Source organism: Alexandromys fortis, unplaced genomic scaffold (assembly GCF_014885135.2).
Source record: "Alexandromys fortis isolate MF-2015 unplaced genomic scaffold, M_Fortis_MF-2015_v1.1 scaffold_4, whole genome shotgun sequence".
Taxonomy (NCBI): Eukaryota; Metazoa; Chordata; class Mammalia; order Rodentia; family Cricetidae; genus Alexandromys; species Alexandromys fortis.
The window spans coordinates 20438951-20460563 of record NW_026067944.1 but is presented as its reverse complement, the minus strand read 5'-3'; the positions used below and the strand labels follow the sequence as shown (position 1 = coordinate 20460563).

At 36.5% G+C, this 21613-nt stretch overlaps 1 protein-coding gene across 1 annotated transcript in view; it reads right to left on the bottom strand.

Moving 5' to 3' along the window:
• The window catches only part of Epha6 (EPH receptor A6), an 839925-nt gene that overhangs the window by 109573 nt on the left and 708739 nt on the right, over nucleotides 1–21613 (bottom strand). The window contains exon 14 of the mRNA XM_050149039.1: nucleotides 13971–14180. Within this exon, the coding sequence (XP_050004996.1) occupies nucleotides 13971–14180 (210 nt within the window). The remainder of the gene's footprint in view (nucleotides 1–13970; nucleotides 14181–21613) is intronic.

The following is a 21613-nucleotide window of genomic DNA, read 5'->3' as shown; positions in this document are numbered from 1 at the left end:
ACAGTTTGTGTGTTGTTATTTCGGGCATGAGCTAGCCAAGCGGCCGGGGTGTTGGGGATGCAGCCCCGCCGCCACTCCTATTTCAACACTAGCCATATAAAATAGTCACCGAAAAGCCTATGTGTTTTATTTTCTTCTTTTAAACAAATTTCTACTGCTTCTATACATCTTGTTTTAAACAATTTAAACAAGTATTACTTTATTTAATAATTCTTTTTTTCAATTTGACATTTTATCATTTCACAAGGATTATACATAATTATACCTTGGTTTTTATGGAGAAAAATACCAACAAAATCATTGTAGAGCCAGCTATTGCAAACCCAACTTAACTCTGGTAACTTCTCAGCTAAGTATTAGGGGATCAATTAATTTTTCTGCTTTGTCTCTTTTGGATAAGGTTCAGGGTTTTGTGTTCAAGAAGATACACATTAAAAAAAATCCTTTTTTGTCAGGTAGAGGTGGCACATGCCTTTGATCCCAGCACACAGGAGGCAGTGACATGTGTGTAGATCCCTGAGTTCCATGCCAGCCTGGTCTACATAGAGTTCCAGGGCAGCCAGGGCTATACAGAGAAACCCTGTCTCTAAAATCCAAAGAAAAGGTAAAAAAAATCCTTGTTTATTAAGTCTCATAAAATGTGTGCCATATGTCTCAGGAAATTTTCAATGAAGAAAAGTAAAATTCAACTGTGGGCTTCAGAAAACTTTCCAAATGCACTGCCCCATTTAGGAGCAACAGGAGACCGTAGTGGTTTTAGTGGCCTCATAATCCTTTGAGCTTCTGTTGATGAGCATCCATCAGGTTTTTATCAGCTTTTACACCACCTACCTCCCCACAGCATGCACAGTTCTTATAAACTGATCATAAGATCAGCTAGTTCTTCACGCTGAGTATGGAGAAGGAGTTTCAGTTTAGAAACAAGGGATGCTCTAAGTGCACACATTGGAAACTGTAACTCCAAAAGCTTTTTTTTTTTTTTTTTCATTCCCATGAGGGATATTGGAGTTCAAGGAAAACCTGATCATTTCTAGTATCTTGAAACCTCATCAGATTTAGAGATATTAAATGTCCGATTGCATAATTTGAAATATGTATAGTTACCTTAATACAACTGAGATAAAATTCAGGGCTGAGATAACGTAAGTGATTTTGCTGTCTGCAAAATGGTGTTGATATCTGGTCATGTATTATAGTTATATCATAAAATATTTGCACAGAGTTTTACAGACCATTAATGAAAAGCTAAGGGAGGAGTTTAAGTATCATAGGCATTCTAAAGATAGAATTGGGGAAACAATCTTTAAGGAAACTCTGGAGAAGTAGCAAATACTAAATTGGCCGAGGGAAGATGTAATATCGAGGCTAATGGTTTCATTATTATGAAATACATTCTATGCATAAATCAATCTCTTAGAAGAAATTGAAAATAAAATATTTGAGTTTTATGGAATATCACATACTAGAAGAATAGCAGAGAAGTTATTCAGCTTGCTTGGCAGTTTGTTCTCATGTTAATGTAACGAGATAAGCTCTAGTGTTTCATTGTCCCCTCCTGCCCCTTTGTCTTCTACCCTTTCCACACTGTATTGACAGGTCTTTTATCTGCTTGTAACTTCTGTCTTCTTTAATGATGTGTAAAGCTGCAGGGGGAAATAATTGGATGTGGGTCTAGATTGTGTTAGCCTAATCGAGATAGGGTCCTCAGATAAATTGATTCACAGCCGCCTGGGTGTTTATTGAAAACTGAAATTTCCTGATAGTATGTCTTTACTCTTCTCTTGGGTCTGCTGAATGAAGATGAATCTTGACTGAAACTGTAAGTTTGCACTATAAATGCTTCAAAGCATTTCTTAAGCGGGCAGTCTCAACAGTGGCCACACTTCAGCTTGTCTTCTTACAACGTTTCTGTGGCAACTAGACTGTTTTATTCATTCTATTCCAGATGTAGCCCCTGACGCATGCAGATTTTAAATGAGTGATTCATCTTGTTTACTAAATAGCGGTCAAATTGAGATTAAAACAGAGCGCTATGCTTATACTGGTCTGTTTACTATATTTTACCTACAGTATTTTCTTTATTATTTAATGGCAAAGCATCCATACTAAAATATTAAAAGCCTTGTTTATCAAACCTAAGGATTGTGGAGATGAGAGTGTAACTTTTTCCTTGATCTGTTTATTCTGTGCAAATGTGTTACTTGCAAAAATCCTAATCAGTAAATGGTCTTCACAAGTTTATCAACAGAGAGTTAGGTGAGAAAGACAGTTAGCCAAGGCAAGGGATCTTTTTGTTAACAAGAATACTGGATACATTTTTGTAGTGTTTGAAATTCAAGACTCAGTCATGTTTTTTTCTAGTTTGTGCCTTATCATTATTGGCCTGAAAAAGTTGGTGGTGTGATGGTAATTCCAGTGCTGACAGTGAAGACCAGCTGTTAAGTAAAGATCTGAAGGAACCTGGCACTTCTTGGAATTATGTCTCAGAATTTCTTGAAAAATCAGTGAGATAGCAATGTTCATTTCCTTAATCTTCTTGTCTTTTAGTCAAAAGAAAATGCTACATAGAAAATTGATCTCTAGCCATCCTTTTCTATAGAGAAGCCAAATAAACACATTGCTTACTCACTGTCTGATAGCAAGATAAAGAAAATTCTTTTGTGACTCTGTGGAGATATTTCTCTCTTTTTTAGATGTACAATATTTTTCTTCTCAGCATAAAAATAAAATATCTATGTACAAAAATTTCAAACTCAATAAACAAAATAAATAAATACATAAAATTATGTGCTATAGATGTACAGACATGTGCACACACACACACACATGCACACACACACATGCACACACACAGATGGAGTGATGATTGTTTCATTTGTCAGCCTTCCTAAGCTCTCACTGACGCTGTCCTGTTCTGCAAGAGTCTCAAGGTGAGAGTCAGAAGGGAATTTGAAAGTGATATGATAGAATTTGCACAGGGATGTTCTAAAAGAGAAACTAGAAATAAGAGTATTATTATTTGATTGTGGATGAATACTTTCCTTAATATTATTATTTAAAACTGTTTAGTGACACAGTTCTCACGAAATAATCGTATGATACAAGGCTGAGCACATCACTAAATTTCTTTGGCTCTCAGTTTCTTAATCCATAAGAGCAAAACAAACCATGCACACATAGAGACACACACATATACACCTCATACCGTATCAGGATACTGTCTCTTCTCCCCACTCCTTCCTTTTCTTCACATCTGTCTGCCCTTGCCCAATCTTTGGGTATATGCCAAGCACCAGTTCTGAATAAAGCATCTTTGTATAGTTTTCCTTGTCTCTGTATATATTCTCCTCAACATGTTAGGCAGAGGTAGCTCCTACAGCATCAATTCTCTCTTTCTTTCGGTCAAATCTTCAATGCCTTTCCTGTAGTTAGTCTAAACTGTCCATTCCTTTCCCAGCCACCGAATTCCTGTAGGACCTTCCTGGTCACGCCTTCAGTGCACCAGCCAATCTGGCCTGAGTCCTAACTGCAAAATCTGCCAAGCTTGTTCCCACCTGCAAATTTGTTCTTCCCTCACCTTAGAACATTCTGGCTTCATGTATTTTTCTTATCTGCCACCCTCAGAATTTTCAGGTTTCATTTCAATGTCCCTAATTAAAGAAGTATTTTTTCCGGCCATGTCTTCCAAGGCATTTATTGTGATTATTCTTACTTATACCTATCATTGCATACAATTATTTTTGTTTAAAAATTACTCTCATTTCAACATACTCAAAACTGCAAAGCCCATGAAAATAACTGGTTTGGTGGGAAATCTCCTGTGCCTAGAACTCAGTAGGCGTATTACACATGCACTATATAAGATGTCAGTTACAATGATTCAAGAACATGATTATTTGATGCCTGCCTTGTTCACAAATCTAACAATCTTTTCCTCCTACAAACTTATTGAATCAAATGGCAAAAATCACATACAGATATATATGTTTTCATATATAGTGAACTCATCTACATGAAATGACCGCTATAAGAAAACAAACTCACACGCTTTCACTCTTTTCTCTTTTGTGAAGAATTAAAATCCACCCTCATATTAAATGTTACCTCTAAATTACAGCATTATTCCTGTAGACAACATACTTTTCATTAGGTCACAGATCTTCGCTTGACCATCTCAAACTTGATATGCTCTGACCAACATTTTCCCAATTCTATATCTTGTTGCTGCTGACAACTGTTCTACTCTCTACTTCTGCTATATTGACTAATTTAGATTTTATATACATACATATATGTGTGTGTATGTGTGTGTGTGTGTGAGAGAGAGAGAGATAGAGAGACAGATAATGCTGTGTTTCTTCTGTGCCAGTATTATTTCACTTAGCCTAATGTCCTTAAACTCTTCATAGTTTTACATTGCTGCAAACTGTAGATCACCCTTTTAAAAGTTCAGAAGTATTGGATTTCTAGGGCCCTGATATCACACACACACACACATGCACACACACACATATGCATGTGTGCACACACATATGTGTGTGCGTATGTGTAAGTAACATTATACACACTGTGTTGTAATTAGATATTTAGGAATATGTATGCAAACACATATACATATATATACATACCTATCTCTTTCTTTCATCTCTTTCCTATCTATCTATCTATCTATCTATCTATCTATCTATCTATCTATCATCTATCTATCTATCTATCTATCTATCTATCTGTAACAACAAACAATAAGATGCTATAGTTTTCTGAGGGTCTAAGGGAATTTCATGGGAATCAATGGAGGAAGGAAATGATGCAATTGCATTTTAATTTAAAAATATTAAAAATAAGCACTGGCTCCCTTTCCCTTAAAATACGCATTCTGTGATATTGAACTCCATATGTTTTAGATCTTATCTATGTTGTAGGTATCCTTTTGTGCTCAAAGCAATTTGGTATACATTTTCAGAGATTTAAAAAAGCAGGATTTTCTTCTTTGCTTATGAATATCTTAATCCACTTTTGTAAAGCTTCAGCGTTTATTACATTGATTTCTTTGTATTGCAGAATTTTCAGTTCATTATGTAGTTTCCAAGGGAACAACAAGGGAACAACACATTATACTTATAGTAAGGGTTGTCCCAGGCATACCCAGCAGTGAGGTGGTGGTTAGCCTTGACAAAAGAGAAGTAATTGGTGGCTTTGCTGAGGACGATATGCTAAGAGTTTCAATACTTCTGACCTGTCTTTTCATGGCCTTATTATTCACAATCACTAACCAGCTGCTCAACCAGTATACTTCCTGGACAGATCTGAGAAGAGAGGCCAGGGAGATGGCTCAGAGAGTAAAGATATTTGATGCCTTATCCTCTACTCCAAATAAATAAATAATAACTAAAGGTAATAAACATTTAAAAAGTCAAGAATTAATAAAGTTCTTAACATCTAGGATGTACATGAATCTGAAGTGATATATTACCCTAGGGCAAAAACAAAAATTAAAAGAACCAATTAACTTTTCACTCTTGAACCAAAAGATAGGCTCTTATCAGATTCTTACTGTAAAGATTGTCTTCCAGTTCTGAAGCCTTGAAGTGTTATCCTTTAAGACACACATTGGTGGCCTCTTCCCTGGGGAAGACTATTTCTCTTTTTCCCAGATTTGCTCAGGTGCCTACAGCACTTGGTGTAGGATTATTGAGGCATCATGGTTTTCCCCCATCTATTTTAGTGTGTTTATTGTCTTTGTTCAGCTCATGTCTAGACAATCATATTGGTGAAGCCTTGTGGGGCTTAGAAGATATAACTTTTTTTTTTTTAAATTTTGACTTCTGGGGCTGGAGAGATGGCTCAGAGGTTAAGAGCACTGACGGCTCATCCAGAGGTCCAGAGTTCAATTCCCAGCAACCACATGGTGGCTCAGAGCCACCTGTAATGAGATCTGGTGCCCTCTTCTGGCCAGCAAGCATACAGATAGAACACTGTATACATAATAAATAAATCTTTAATAAAAGGAAAGTGTGCTGGATTTAATTTTTTTTGACTTTTGTCATTAGATTTTTATTACTAAAAGAGCACATTGAAAGAAATCAATAAGAACTCATATATTCCTTTTTTTAGATTAGTTTAGCATATATATATGCTGAACTATATATATATATGTATATATGTATATATATAGTTCAAGAGTACTTTGTGTCTTTTCAATTAAGGAAAACTCTATTGCTCTATTGACACATGTGATCTTTACTCCTTAGTTAATTATAACATCTGGGGATTTAACTGCTTTTGACTGACAGCAATGATAGGATCTGTTGAATAACGAGTGCCTTTGTGGGTGTGTGTTAAGCATCATCTTATTCTCCCCTAACTGCAAGCGTCTTTCTTGAAGATGGATCTGATTCATCTAGCCCGGGTCTGGTTGCTATTCCTTTCCCCAAGGTGTATGAAACCTGCATTATTTCCTCATCACCTGCATTATTGAACAAGAAGTTATTTTAATCTCTATACAATGGCTTTCTGATAATATCATCATTTTGTCATTTTCCTCTTCTACTCCTATTGCTGCATTTAGCCTAAAAGAAGCAGTCACTTCTTTCACTTGAAGTTTCCAGTGAATGCTACACAAGATCCTGCTCTTCTATTTTTTTTCTTGCATGCTGCTTTGTGAAAGTTGCTAGTTATTACAGTTTTTTGCCTCAGTATCTGCTGTGCGTCCAACACTTGCTTATCTACTCCATTTTTAGCTCGGCAAAGCTCTAAAACATGAAATAGAAACTAGTCTTCGGGTAGTGTCAGTCTCTCCATCGTGTTCTAATGAAGAGGAAATGTCTTGATAGGATGTCAGAGAACTAAGTTTTATCTGCTGAACTTAAGAAGTAAAGAATATTTGTTACAGTAGAAATCTTTATATTTTCTCAAGAAACATTCAATAGCAAACATTTAATTTAAAACACACCAATGAGGGAACATTCTGAGTATGTTTTACTAGAATCTTTAGCAAAGCTCCAGGAAAAAAAATCAGTTATTCATTTTAGATGAATGTACTTCTAGGCAGAATTGAAAAGGACAATTTTGTGTTCTTCTGTTGGTTTCTTTGAGACAGGCTACCCAAATTTGCTAAATTCTGGGATTATAAATTAATGCCCAGATATTGGAAAATTTTGTAAATTTATCCTTGCATTAAGCATTCTTATTGTTTAAAAAAGCAATCTCAAGATTTAAAAGTTAATACAAAAAGTCAAGAAAGTTCACAAACACTTGAATTAGGTAAAGAGTTCATATTTCTATCAAGCTATTATGCTATGAGTTATAATTATCTACATGTTGGGTATAAGCCATTTCTTTTTAGATGAGTAGATTTGACATTTTTCATATTTTCTTATATGATATGGAAAGGGAGCATACAAAGGCAAATTTACCAAACTAAGATTGCTAATAGAAATCTAATTATTGAGTGTTGTATATTGCAATGTTTTATATTCCAATAAGGAAATTACCGATACGTGATTACTGTTGCTGAAGAAAAACAAAAACAAAAATTTGCCTCAGATAATATGAAAAATAGTAATCAAGAAACTATAATTTTTTTCTAGGCATTATGTATTTATTCCTACATGTTGCTTTAATCTTTGCTATTGTAACAGAAATCATTATCAAGTTAAAAATAACACTACAATTATATTTTAAATAAAATTCTCTTACAAAATATTAATGTGAGCCAAAATATATCTTTTGATGTACTTTATAAGGTAAATAAGACCTTCTTTCCATATGTGAAAGCAAAGAAGCTTAGCATTTTCAATATAAGTATAAGATGTGGTTGCCTAGCAATATTCAAATGAGCTAGGGTACCTTTTTTGGACTAGTTATAAAGCAGTTGTCCATGTGAATATGTGTCAGATTTAGAAATGGAAGAGATTTTTCAGCACTTAAATTTTAGCCAGACAGTACACCATTTATCAAATGGGAAAAAAAACCTTAAAGGGTCAATAATTTCTAAGTAGATTAACTATTCAAAAATGATAATTTCATGTGCATTGTTGAGTAAGGGTCATAATCACCAACTCTTCTAAGAACATGATTTTTTTTTTCCACAGAATTGGCACCCAAAAGCATGGGCTTAGTTCTTGTCAGGACATTATTTTTACAATTTATTCCCTTCTCTCTTTGGCCTACATTGCACATTTCTTGGTTTCACTGTCATTACCAGGTCCCAAGGTCCCTTAGCAGAGGCTTGATGTATTTTAGCCCATGGTTTAAGTGCTTTACAGAAGCAGCAGCTATTACTGTAGTTCCTTTTAAGCTGCTCTGTCCACTCTTTATGTCTTCAGAGATATGCGTCCTATTATATGCTGCACTTGGTTATTCTTGGCTCTGTCTCCATATAGCTTTGTATGTGTTCTCACCGTCAGGCTTTGTGACTAGTGGAGATAGTTGCAATCATTGACTTAGCTCCTCTTCTTGCTTTTAGTTCTGAAGAATCACAGTACAAAGTTCTGTGAATGTAAGTACCCTGATAGAGAGATATTGTCTCAAACAACATGAGCCTGCCTACTTCTTCTAGTCATGTAGTAACTTCAAGGAATGTGTTATCTAGATCTGGGGGAGGAATTCCTAGGAAGCAAGCCTGAGTGTTGTTTCTCTCTTCCTTGGATGAATGATTTCCATAAAAGTTTTGGCTACTAAATCAGGGACCCTAAGATACATAATCTGGACTTGCCTACTTTTCAATGTTTCTCAGTGACAAATAAAGGAGGGTCTGTCCAGTCAAGAGTCTATCCACCCTGGGAGGCTTTCTATACCCCACAAAATGAATTGAAACTTTTTTGCCCTGCTGTCTATTTGTAAACCACAAACCTACTTATTATATGTGTGCATGCCATGTATTGCTTTACTCAGACAATTAGGTATATATATTATAAACTAATATATAAATATTATATAAATTAGATTATACACTAGTTCAGGATTCAAAGGGTATAAGTAATATGTGTACTTTTATTTTTGGAGACTGGGCATAGTATTACAAGCTTTGTTATTTTCTACAGAGAAAGGTGTAATCTGAACCCATTCCACAGTTGGTTCATTAAAGAGAACCTAATATGGTAGTTCCATAATAAATGGTGTTGAGTGCAGATTAAATGAATACACCTTAGATCTGAATCAGGACCAATAAGCTCATAAGCATAGGAACAAACATGAGAGTGTCTAGTTACGTTTAATTATAAAACTCATCCTTTAACCTACAGTATTGAATTTTATAATACAGAATTATTGTCATATATTGTAGGCATACTGATTTTAAATAGAGCCCTAAGGAATTTGTTCATTTATGGTAAGGTAACTTCTTTGCTCACTTCTCTTTCTGCTGTGGCCATTCTGGATCGCATAGACATTCTGCTTTCTGGATGCCTGTGGACTAGTTCAGTGCCATGGTCAGCACTGGATTCTCCGTGTCTATGTATTTAGTGAATTCTCATTGCTTTTTGTTGCAGTATGCTTTTTACTTTTTTAATGTATTTATTTTAGAAACATTTATTTGGTCTCCATTTGATTAGGAAGAACTCGAATTGGTGTAGTGTACAGTTAAGAAAGAACTTTTGTCTGGAAATTAAGTCAAACTATACACAGGTTTTTGACCATGGTGCCTTCCTATTTTTAAATATTTTATAGATCTGCTTTTGTTCCATTTCCCTTCTTACATTGTACATTATAAAAACATTTACAAATAGTCAGGCAATAGTATGTATTTTGGCAGAATAAGGAAACAAAATCTAATTTATAGTGGTGGAATGGTGGCATCTAGGGCATCTTTAATAGGGGTCTGTGTATGATTAATAATGCCTCTCAATGACTAGCTGCTAAATCTACTTCTAATAATGCCCCTTTTAATTCCTTCTTTTCTATATCATCCATGCTCAATTAATTATTGAATCTTGAAAATTATATGGTCATAATGATTTCAATCCTTTCTTTTCCTTTTTATTCTAGCTGCCATTTCTTTAATTAAACCTATATGCGCTTTTGAGTCTGTAGCAATAATGCCTACATGGAAATTCTACTACTAATTTCTCTTGTCCTTTAACCCTTCCTTTCTTTCTTTGTTGTTGTTAGCAACATCTACAGATGAATCTGCTTTTTTGCTCTTGTATTTGTGAAAATCAGTGGCTTTTTCTTAGTTGCTATAGAAAAATCTCCAAATTCCTTGGAGTTCCATTAAAAAACCTTAAAAATTATTGCTGAAGAATGTGACCCCCCATTACTTCTGGACTCCATTTTAAACTGTCCATACTTCTGCCCACCTGCCTCTACACACATTTACATTTAAATGTGTTTTTGCTTTCCCATTTTCTTTCCTTATGGGAAAAGTCTTTCATCTAAAAGTGTGTGTAGTGATTTGAAAAAGAACATTCCCCAAGGGTAGTGGCATTATTAGCAGGTACGGCTTTGTTGGAGTAGGTGTGGCCTTATTGGAGGAAGTGTATCACTGTGGGGGTGGGTTTTGAAGTCTCCTATACTCATTTAATGCCTAGTGTGGAAGATAACCACTTTCTGTTGCCTTCAGGTCAAGATGTAGGACTCTCAGCTCCCTCTCAAGCACCATGTCACATCATGATAGTAATGGACTAAACCTCTGAAAATTTGAGGACCCTCAATTAAATGTTTTTCCTTTGTAAGAGTTGCCACTTTCACGGTGTCTCTCTTCATGGCAAGAGAAACCCTAAGACAGTCTGTCTATGTATTTTTATGTCATGATACTGTCTTTGCCAGTTCATAAAGCCTTGTTTAGGCTACTAATTTTTGTTATCACCGTATTTCCTGTTTAGACTCCCATAACAATACTAAATGTATCATATTTATGGGAAGCACAAGACTGACTTTAAAAGAATTGGCCTCATTATTTTAGTATTGAATTCCATGCCCATTATAAAGGGAAGTAATCAAATTAACAATATTTATTATTATATTTCATTTTTCTTTCCCCTATTCTCCTCCTCCCTCCCTTCCTTCCATCTTCCCACTGACCCAGAGAAGCTCAGTAATAAATAGGGCTCAAAGGTGTGGGGATCATGAATCTTATTGTGAAGGGGAAATAGAATAGACTTTGATAGTGGACATGGAGAGAGGCTGGAAGGGGAAATGGGGATGGGAACAGGAGGCATGATGTCAAGGAAAGGATGGACAGAGTACTGGGAGAGACAACCAAAATCTGGGGATATCTCTGGGATGAGCTATAAACCTACAGCAATGGGAACTTCCAGGAGCCTATGAGGGTGACCCTAGCTAAGACTCCTAGAAATACAAAATTGTAAATCCCAGTCTCTGGCCTTCATCTTTGGGGGCCCTGCCCCTGTGTCTGCCAATTTTGACCGTTCCCCGCCCCCTGAGGAGGGGCAAGGTGTCTGCCAGACTTTGACCCTTCCCCAGTGGCGGTCAGGACCATTCCCCCAATCTATTTAAACTGCTCCCTGGGGCCTCCTGAGAGCGCAGGAGGAGTCCTATTAAACCTGGATATCTTTTAATTTTGCTTTTTGTGATTTGGCTTGATTGGGATTTTTGCATCAACAGAGGGCTCGCATTAGAAAATATTTCTAACAGGGATACAAAGACTGAACTGTCCTTTTCCTGTAACCAGGCAAGAGTTCCAGAGGAGAGAATGGGACACCAGATGAACCACAAACTCTTTGACCTACAATTTATCCTGCCTACCAGATGTGCCAGGTAAACACAGCACAGAAAATATAGGAGTGTCCAACTGATAATGAGTCCTTCTGGAGACCCATACCCCGAGGAGCTCACCCCAAGGGCCAGGAACCAGAGGTGGGATCCCCTAGAGAACTTAGATAGAACCAAACATGACTGGCAAAGAAAAAAAAACTTTGAAATTATTCCTAAAAATATTCTGCTATGCTCAGAGATGGATGCCTAGCACAATTGCTGTCAGAGAGGCAACTGTAACTGATTGGAATAGATACAGAGACCCACAGCCCAACATTAGGCTGTGCTTGAGAGAATCTTATGGAAGAGGGAGAAGTACTGTAGGAAGCTAAAGGGGTCAAGGGTACCACAAGACAACCTACAGAACCAACTAACCTGGGCTCATAAAAGGTCTCAGTGACTGTAACGACAACCAGGTAACCTGCATGGGACTGACCTCTCTGCATTTATGTTACACTTGTGTGATATGCTCTTCTTGTGAGACTACTAACTGAGAGTCTCCAACTCTGATGCCTGCTTTTGGGAACCATTCCTCCTATTTCATTGCCTTATCCAGCATTAATAAAAGAGGAGGAACCCAGTCTTACTGCAGCCTGATATACCCTGCTGATCTCCATGGAAGACCAGTCTGTCTTTGAAGAGAAACAGTGGAGGAGAAGTGGATGGTGGCATTGGGGGAATAGAGGGGAGATAGGACTGGGATTGAAAGGAGGAGAGGCAGGGGAAACTTTAAAACAAAAAGTAAATAAATAACAAAAATGAAGAAAGAAAATAAAAGTTAGAAAATCAAAAAATAGCTACAGTATTTTCTAAATAGAAAATGGAGTTTAAAATGCACTTTTTTTAAAAAAAGAAATGATTAATGTATTTCCAAGTTCTATGAATTTTTATTTTAAAAAGTTTTTATTTAAACTAAAAGATCAATGAATGCCTGCACCTTCTATATCAGACTTGGAGATTAATCTATTTTCTATAGAACTCTATTTTATATTAAAACTGAGAAAATGCTGACAAATTATCATAGAACATTCCAAAAATCATAAGGGCACAATTTTTATTAAGATATCAAACTTCCATCTACCTCAAATTTGAAATTTCAAAATATTGAATAGAAAATGAAGTAAAGGAGAATTAATTAATAGGTTGCCATTCAAAAATTATTTGCAATGTTAAGAAGGGAGAAAGAGTAAGTATGTTTTGAATAGCTTCATAGACTTGCTTTTTCACTGAAGCTGATTTAAATCTCAAGTGAAGCATTGGTGAGAATTTTAATAAACAAGTGATGACAGTCACAATTAAAAATCAACAGCTTTAACATACTTCAATAAAGATGGTAAGATTAAATTCATCAAAACAGTATCCAAGGAGATGAATCCAGTGGATTGGCCCTGGAGCATTCAGAAATATTTAAGATGTTCATGGTGAATGTGACATTATATAATTTTTTCAGAGCTCTTTTTATTTATTTTTAAAATAACACTCTTTTCATTTATTCTACATACCAACCAGTTTCCCCTCCCTCCTTCCCTCCAGTCCCCTTCTCTTTTTCATCTACCCCTCTCCCCATAGGCTTCTCCTCATCTCCATTTAGAAAGAGAAAGGCCTCCCATGGGCTTGCACAAAGTATGGCACATCAGATCGAGTCAGGACCTAGCTTCTCCCTCTACATCAAGTTGGCATCAGGCAATCCAGCATGGGGAACAGGTTATGAAACGCCAGCTAAGTTCCAGGGAGAGATATTGCTTTCATTGCTAGATGCCTTACCAGGACACCAAGCTACAGGACTGTTACACACATGCAGAGGGCGTAGGTCAGTCCCATGCAGGCTCTGTAACTGTGGGTCCTGGGTCCATGAGCTTCGTTCCCCCATCCTCACCCCACCCCTCATGGCTCATGCAATCCCTCTTTCCTTTCTTCTGCAAGACTCTCAGAACTCTGTTACTGGATAGAGCATCCTTAATAGCAATTAGGGAAGTTGGGTGTCATCTTTGTGGGCTCCTTGGAATCTCCCTGGTACCAGGTGTCCCCCAATCCCGAAATGCACCCCAATCAAGGCATCTCTTTTGTTATTCTCCCCCTCCAACCTGCCGCTAACAACATTCCAAGCCTTGAAAAATAACAAATTCTTTTGACTAAGTAACACATTCCTTAGAAAAAATAAAAAGTGAAAGCATGAGATCGGGGAAACACAATTATTCTAATCGTGTTAGAGAACTAAAAATAAGCACGGTGATTGGCCAGGGCATAGAACTCACAGTTGTTGTATAAGCTGCTTCTGGATCATCCTCCAATACTCGGGAGAGACCGAAATCAGAGACTTTGCACACTAAGTTGCTGTTCACCAGTATATTCCTGGCTGCTAGGTCTCGATGAACATATCCCATATCAGAAAGATACTTCATGCCTGATGCGATGCCCCGCAGCATGCCGACCAACTGGATGACAGTGAAGTGACCATCATGTTTCTGTGAGAGAATTATACCTGTTATTTGACTGATATTAATACAATGTTCATGTGTATATGCAGTAAATTAAGCCATGACTATATATATGTATTTATATATATTGAGACAGGGTTTCTCTGGAGCCTGTCTGGGTACCTGCCTTATAGACCAGGTGGCCTCAGACTCACAGAGATTCACCTGCCTCTGCCTCCTGAGTGCTGAGATTAAACGCATGTGCCACCACCACCCGGCTAAACCATGGGTTTATTGTTCAGGACGTTTTGAAGGTATGCATCAATTCTGCTGACAGTTGCTTGTCTTGCTAACACAATGCAAGACCCTTGTCTGACATTTAAAGGAGGAATAAAAGCTAACTAGGGGTGATAAAGAACTAAACATGGATGGAGGGCAGCCAGTCAAGTCGACCTCCAGAGAAAATGATGTCAAAGATTTTTCTTCTTTTTAAACAAGAACAAACTGAAGTAAAATGGTATGAGAGGAAAAGGCTGCAGAGAATACACAATGGGCCTTCCATAGTTATACGCTTTGCTGGGGCTGCACAGGCAAGCAGAAGAGAAGCAAAACCTGTAATTGAGAGAAACTCATGTGGTAACTAGAAATACTGTGAATAGTGGCCATCAGGCTAGGTCATTCAGAAAAAAACAAAGATATATTTAACAAGAAATGGGGTTAGGAAAGCTGCAGACAAAATAGAAAAACACAAGTATACAAAAATAACTTGATTTTTTTCAAGTATATTGGACAAATATATAAAAAAAAGTATTAGCAGTTGACTGGAAAGAAGGTATTCTAGCTCCTGGCTAGAAGAATTACACTAAATACCACGACGTGACTAATAAGCCAGGCAGGGTAGTGTTGCATAACAATCAACATGTAGCATCTTATCCTCTCACCTAGAGTAAAAACCAATGCATAATGTATAAAAGAGTAAAGAAAGCAGTCTAACAGTATTGGGTGCAAAATGCAAGTACAGCAAAGTCCAATGCAGATAGTTGTCTCGATGTCAGATGCAAATACAGATAAAAATAATGCATATTAACATACTAATTGTTTGGAGACTGTTGTCATCAAAGAGTTACAGAGAAGCATAAAAGATTCAAGTCATTTTTATACACTAGGCCAAATTAATTTATGAGTGATATTAATAGTGGATGTATTCATATGTATATGTATATATATACACAAAGGGTGTATTGTCATATATAATTCAAACACATATAAGGACATTTAAATTTTTCTGTACAAACTGTTTGTCATGAATATTTGATAAAAATCACAGACTGGCTTAGATACAAGGGTGATGAGACCCACTACATTTCTCCCAGTGAGACAGCCGCCTTCTCATTGCTGTCCCATGGGTTATTCAGAAGAATAAGCTTACATACCAATGGTGCAAATTTGGCCTTATCATATCATTTTATGTCTCCCTATGTCTCAGATAATATTTTCAAAGTCAAGGGCAGAGTAGAGAAAGGAAGTTTATTTTAACAGAAACTTCCTAAAGCAAGTGTGTCCATTAAAGTAGGTTCTTCTGTATAATTGACTAATGTACAAGTGATAACCCAACAAAGAAAATGCTTGGTGTTATTAGCCCTCTGTGTTCCCAATCCATCTTCATAGACTGTCCACTGTTAGACGGAATCGGCCTCTTCTGCCATGTGTTCTACCAACCTCTCTTCTATTAGCAATCTCCAAAGTTGAGAAATGAAAACATAACCTCTATTTTTTCTGGAAAGGATTATGCTACACTTAAAAGGTAATTCTTTCTCAGAAAGAAAAGTTCCTCCAGATCATAGTATTGTCATCCAGAAGCGTTAAGCCGCAGGAGGAGCTCAGGAACCACGAGGAATTAAAGAAGACCTCCCTCCCTTCTTTGTACAAGTGGAGTGATCCAACCCAGAGTTTACATGAGACTCAGTTAAAAATACACAACCACCTCCTGGATTGCTTTAATAATTGCTAATAGTTAATGAATCTCTGTTGTTATCACTTAAAATTTTATAACTACAGTGAATCAGAAAATTCTGTTTCCTGAAAAATATGTTGTTACTCGAAATGCCTGTTTACATGAAAGCAAACAGGTATCCAAAGCCATGTGGAAATGTAGCTTCCAATCTATCTTGAGGATGCCACAAAGAATAAAATTACTATTCAAAAAGTATGACTCTTTTTATTAGCAAATATGAACTGTAAAAAAAGAGTGGTGTGGGAGGTACTTTTGTCTCTATGTTGCTTTTATTATTGTGATTATTTCAGGTCTAAGATAGCCAAGCAGCCAGGAACCAATAGGCGGCACCCTTCTCACTATAAGTGAGCTTCACTATGGCCTTTACATCCACATGCACATATACAAGCTATTTTGTTGAAAATTCTCATCCTATGATTTATGCATATCACTTGCTTTCCTTCTGATTACTGGTATCCTACCAATTTCTATAGATTCAGTCCTATTTTAATGATACTTTTTTGTTCATTTTGCTTCTATTACTTAAATTTTATATATGAAAGAAAATATTATGTTTCTTAGACTGGTCAGTGTGTGTGTGTGTGTGTGTGTGTGTGTCTTTACGTGTATGTAACGTTGATATTTGGTATTTTGTATTGCTGTTTGTATTTTTAAATTTATTTATTTTTTGAGGCCAAAGCACTCACTGAACCTGCAATTTACTGATTCAATTTCATTGACAGGCCAATGAGCCATCTCCTAGCTCTGCTTCTGTAGCTTTAGGTTTAGATGTGTATTGCTGTACCTTACCCTTTATATGGGTGCTGGGATTACAACCTAAGATCCTTAATGTAGGCATTTTACTGACTGAACCGTCTTTCTCATCCTGATAGTAGCTAATTTTGTTTAGTACGATAATCTTCAATTCCACCCATATTCTGGAATAATTGCATTGGTTCCATTCTTGCTTGATGGCCGAAGAATAGAACCTTATTTATATACACCATGTTTCTGCTTCTGTGCATACATCCATGGGCTCCTGTGCTGTCTTTAGGATGGGTCTGCTGTGAAGAGTGCTGGGATGAAGGTCCATGTGGGTGTGTCCATTTTATGCTGCCTTAGAGTACTTCAGGTTGTAACCCATGAGTGGGTTATATGGCAGTTCTAATTTTAGTTTTCTGAAGATTATCCATACTGGGTTTCAAATGACTGCACTGGTTTACCTTCCCCCAAATGCCATTTAAAATGTCATTATCATATCTTCACCAACACTGCAGCACATTCTTTTCAACCGCTTTAGCAACACAGAATTCCCATAGCATAACATTTATACTTTTGAAGCACACAACCTAATAGAACTTAAAAATATTTTTCATCACCCCCAAGAGAACCTCTTATGGACCATTTCACCCTGTTATGCCCAATAATCCTACTATGCTAAGCAGCTACAAAGCTACTTTCTACCACAATGGGTCTTTACCTACTCTTAATATTTCCTAAGCAGAAATATGCAGCTTTTTAGGACTATCTTCTTTCAGGTTATAGCCTAATGTTTTTGAGACTCATTCTCATAGTAGCATGTATCAGAGTTTTATCTCTGTATTGTTATATTTTATTCATTTTGCATTCATTTAAGGTTGGTGAATTTTTGAATTACTTCCATGTTTTAGTGATTGGATGTGTGAGGCTTTAATGGTTTATTTTAATGCTGTTGTCAACACTTGAAGGTACTTTGATTAACTGCTTTCTTGTCAGTTGCACGGCAATTTGTGTTCTACCAGTGGTAAGCACTGTTGTCTAAAAACTGAGATGCTGGTGTGTTAAAGCAATCTGAACTACTTTGTTCATGTTGTTTCAGAGACCACACAAGGTTCATTATCGTTTCTAATTCATTTGGCCAAGAAATCTTCCTGAGTCCCTAAAATCTAAACCATTTTCATAAGAACAACATGGCATATGTCTGCTGTTTTATCACTAGGTCTGTATTTTTGTGAATGTTATCAAGTTCTAATAGGTAAAAAGTTCAGGAATCTAATATGAATCAAGACAGTAACATTCAAGTAAAAATTTATTGTTATTATTAAGTTCTTCTCTGCCACATGCAGAGAAATCTGCATTGTCCTTGGTATTGCAGAGAAGCATTAGTTTTCCTAAATCTTATTGTTGATTAGGGGGACATTAAAAGACAATGCATTAAAAAACAGGCCGTTAGGGGTGGGTTTGGGGCTTGTGTATTTACAATAATCAATTACCCATTCAGATTGATAATGGAAAGTCTAATGGCCTTTGGTTATACAACTTCTGCAGCCATGGTTATTCTCAAGACAGGAAACTCTGGGAAAAAGCATTAGCCTCCAAAGTGCCAGAAGTCCGAGCATGTAGGGCATTCAGTTTATGAGCTTACCCTAATGTGGTAGTTTTTTAATGCAAATCTTCTTTTGCTAATCTATTACCCTGATCAGCTGCCTGTGACAATTTCTACATCTTTCAATCTGTCTCCTTAGCTCATCATCCATATGTTCGTCCGTCCATCCATCCATCCATCCATCCATCCATCCATCCATCCATCCATCCATCCATCCATTGCTCATAAAATATCATGCAGGTGAAAGGTAAACTCCAAAAGTAATTGAATATTATTTGTGGTATGCATATCTTAATTGCCCCCATACTGGCCTGGGGGAAAGTGTAGGCATTTATAAATCACTATAAAACAGTGATATGGGTACTTTTCCATTTAATGCCCCCCCCCCCAAAAACCCTCTGTGGGATCTAAGTGTAGTTTTTATCACCAACATGCACTGGTGGAGTTAGTATTTATAAACACTACACAGTAGAATTTTCTAAACTATGAGACCCAACTCTACATGGAATCATGTGATTGGGTGTGGGTTCAGCAATTCTGATAATAGTAAAAGGCTTAAGACTATGCAGTGACCAAAAATTAATTTAAAACAATTGTGTAACAAATCCAGGCATTTCCAGCAGTGCTTGCTCATGTTGTACTGTTGAGACTTCACTGCTGTGCTGGCTCTGAACACACATGTGTATTTTGCAGTACGTATGCCGTCACTTTGTGGTGTGCACACCATGCAGTACCAAGGGATACTGCTTGAAACACAACAGCTCAGATACCAGACTCACATGTTATGAACTGCAGCGTTTTTACTGAACATGTAAAGATTCCTGCTGTTATGCAAATATAATGCTTTAATCATGGAAAACAAAGAAATAATTTTCTTGCATAACTTTTCAGCACATAAGTATCACATTGGTATATTTTTGAATTGCATTGTATTAGGATGGTTGAGTTAAAAAATTTTCTAGTTTGAGGAGCTGAGGTGAGACTCATAAAAATATTATTTAATCAATACTAGTTTGGAATTCGTACAGAATTTCTAATAATATCTGAAAGCATGATAATAGTAGTATTTTATTTATGTTTTAATAAATAAAGCTTGCTTTAAAATCAGAGGGCAAAACTAAGCCACTAGAGGCTAGACAGTGGTAGTACACACCTTTAATACCAGGATTCAGGAGACAAAGGAAGATGCATCTATGTGAGTTGAAGGCCACCCTGAACTACACAAGATCAATGAAGAAACAGATCCAGGTAGTGGTGGTTCACACCCTAAATCTCAATACTAGGGAGTCACATGTCTTTAACTCCAGCACTAAAGGGGAATATAAAATGGGAGAAGACAGACATTCAGTCCTCCGTATGCAGTTGCCTAGTCTTGGCAGACGTAAGATTCTCTAGTGGCTTGACTGTTTTGCTTTTCTAATCTTTAGCTTGAACCCTGGGTACTGTTTCTGTAGTATTATTCATGCTACAGTTGCTAAATGTACTGCTATTTTGTATTACATATTTATGCAAAGTAACACTCTCAGTATTGATAGTTCTGAATAAAAATATTGATGAACTGTGGAAGCCATTAATGCTCTGTGTTCCATATTTTCAAGTATTCAGCATTGATTCAATTATTCTAAAATGCATTTTCAAATTTTTAAAAAAATATTTAATTATTTTAAAATAATATGTATGTATTATGTGTACATATGTACGTGCATGATGAGTGTGTGAGTACAGGCATGGACATGCCTTGTGTATAACAGAGGACAACTCAGGGATTTCCCTTCCACCTTACTGGAGGCAGGATATCTTGTTATGTCAGTAATCACCAGGTTGTCTGATCTGTGAGCATCTGAAGATGCTCTTTTTTTTTTTTTCCTCTCTGCCTCCCATCTTGTCAGAGGAGCCCTATGATTATAGAAACTACTTCATCTGGCTTTGGTTGGGTTCTGGGAACTCAAACTCATTTCATTACACTAGTTCTGCAAGAACCTTACCCTCTGATCTGACACCCTACCACCAACAGCTAATTATTTTTAAAATATACTTATTTTTATGTGTATGAGTGCTTTGCCTGCATGTATAAGTGTGTGCCATGTGCATGCCGGCTGCCTTGGAAAAGGGTTGAAATGTCCTTAAAACTGGAGTTATTAATGGTGTGTAGCCACGTGGGTACTTGGAACTGAGCTTAGAACCTCTGCAAGAGCAAGGACTGTAAACTACTGAGCCATGACTCCAGCCCCCAAGTTTTTATTCCTTATGAGTAAATAACCACATCCCTCCCATAAGTGAAAAAATTTCCTCTTGTTTTTAAAAGATAATGAAATCATGTTTATAATAAAATTGATTTAAATAAACAATTTCTTACTAGAAAATGTTTTGTTACCAGTAATTGGTTGATTTCTACACAGATTTTTTTATGTACATACCTGCCTAAAGTTACATAAAAGTTTCTTGGGTAAAAGGAATTGTGCGTATAGGAGGCGGTGGCGGGGAAGAGACAGAAAACTTTAATAAATAAATAAATTAATTAATTTAAAAATAAATAAAAGTTAAAAAAACAAAAGCTTAATAAGCCCTGAATTAGAGAGCATACATTCATATTTATTAGGATTGTCAGAAAGAGCTAGCCTCATCTTCACCTAGCCTTGGACAGTTTGGGCAGTACTACTTAGCATAATAAAATATGCTGTAAATGATCTCTGAGACTATTAAACCAAAACATAGCAAACAAGAACATTTCAGACAACGCAACAAAGTCTTTTCTATTCTATGTCAGTCTAAGAAGAACAGCCTCATTTATTCACAAATGAGGCACTATGCTATATTTTTCTCCAGAAACAATGTAATTGTGTTCTCCAAACAAAAAAAATCTATATCCCCTTTTCTACTCATTGACAACATCATTTTTACAAATTCCGTTCAGGACTTGGCTTTCTTGTGTATGGTATGTGGTTAATAAAGAGTGACAGAGTTTAAACAAAGTTTTTTAGCATCTCGGGGTGTACTGAGTGCTACTGTTATGACATTCCTATTGTTTTGTATAAAACAGGTTGTTTACTTAAGACTGGGCAAGAGTCTTACCCCGTTTATATAGCGCTTCTCTCTTCTGTAACAACATTCACCTTGCTACTA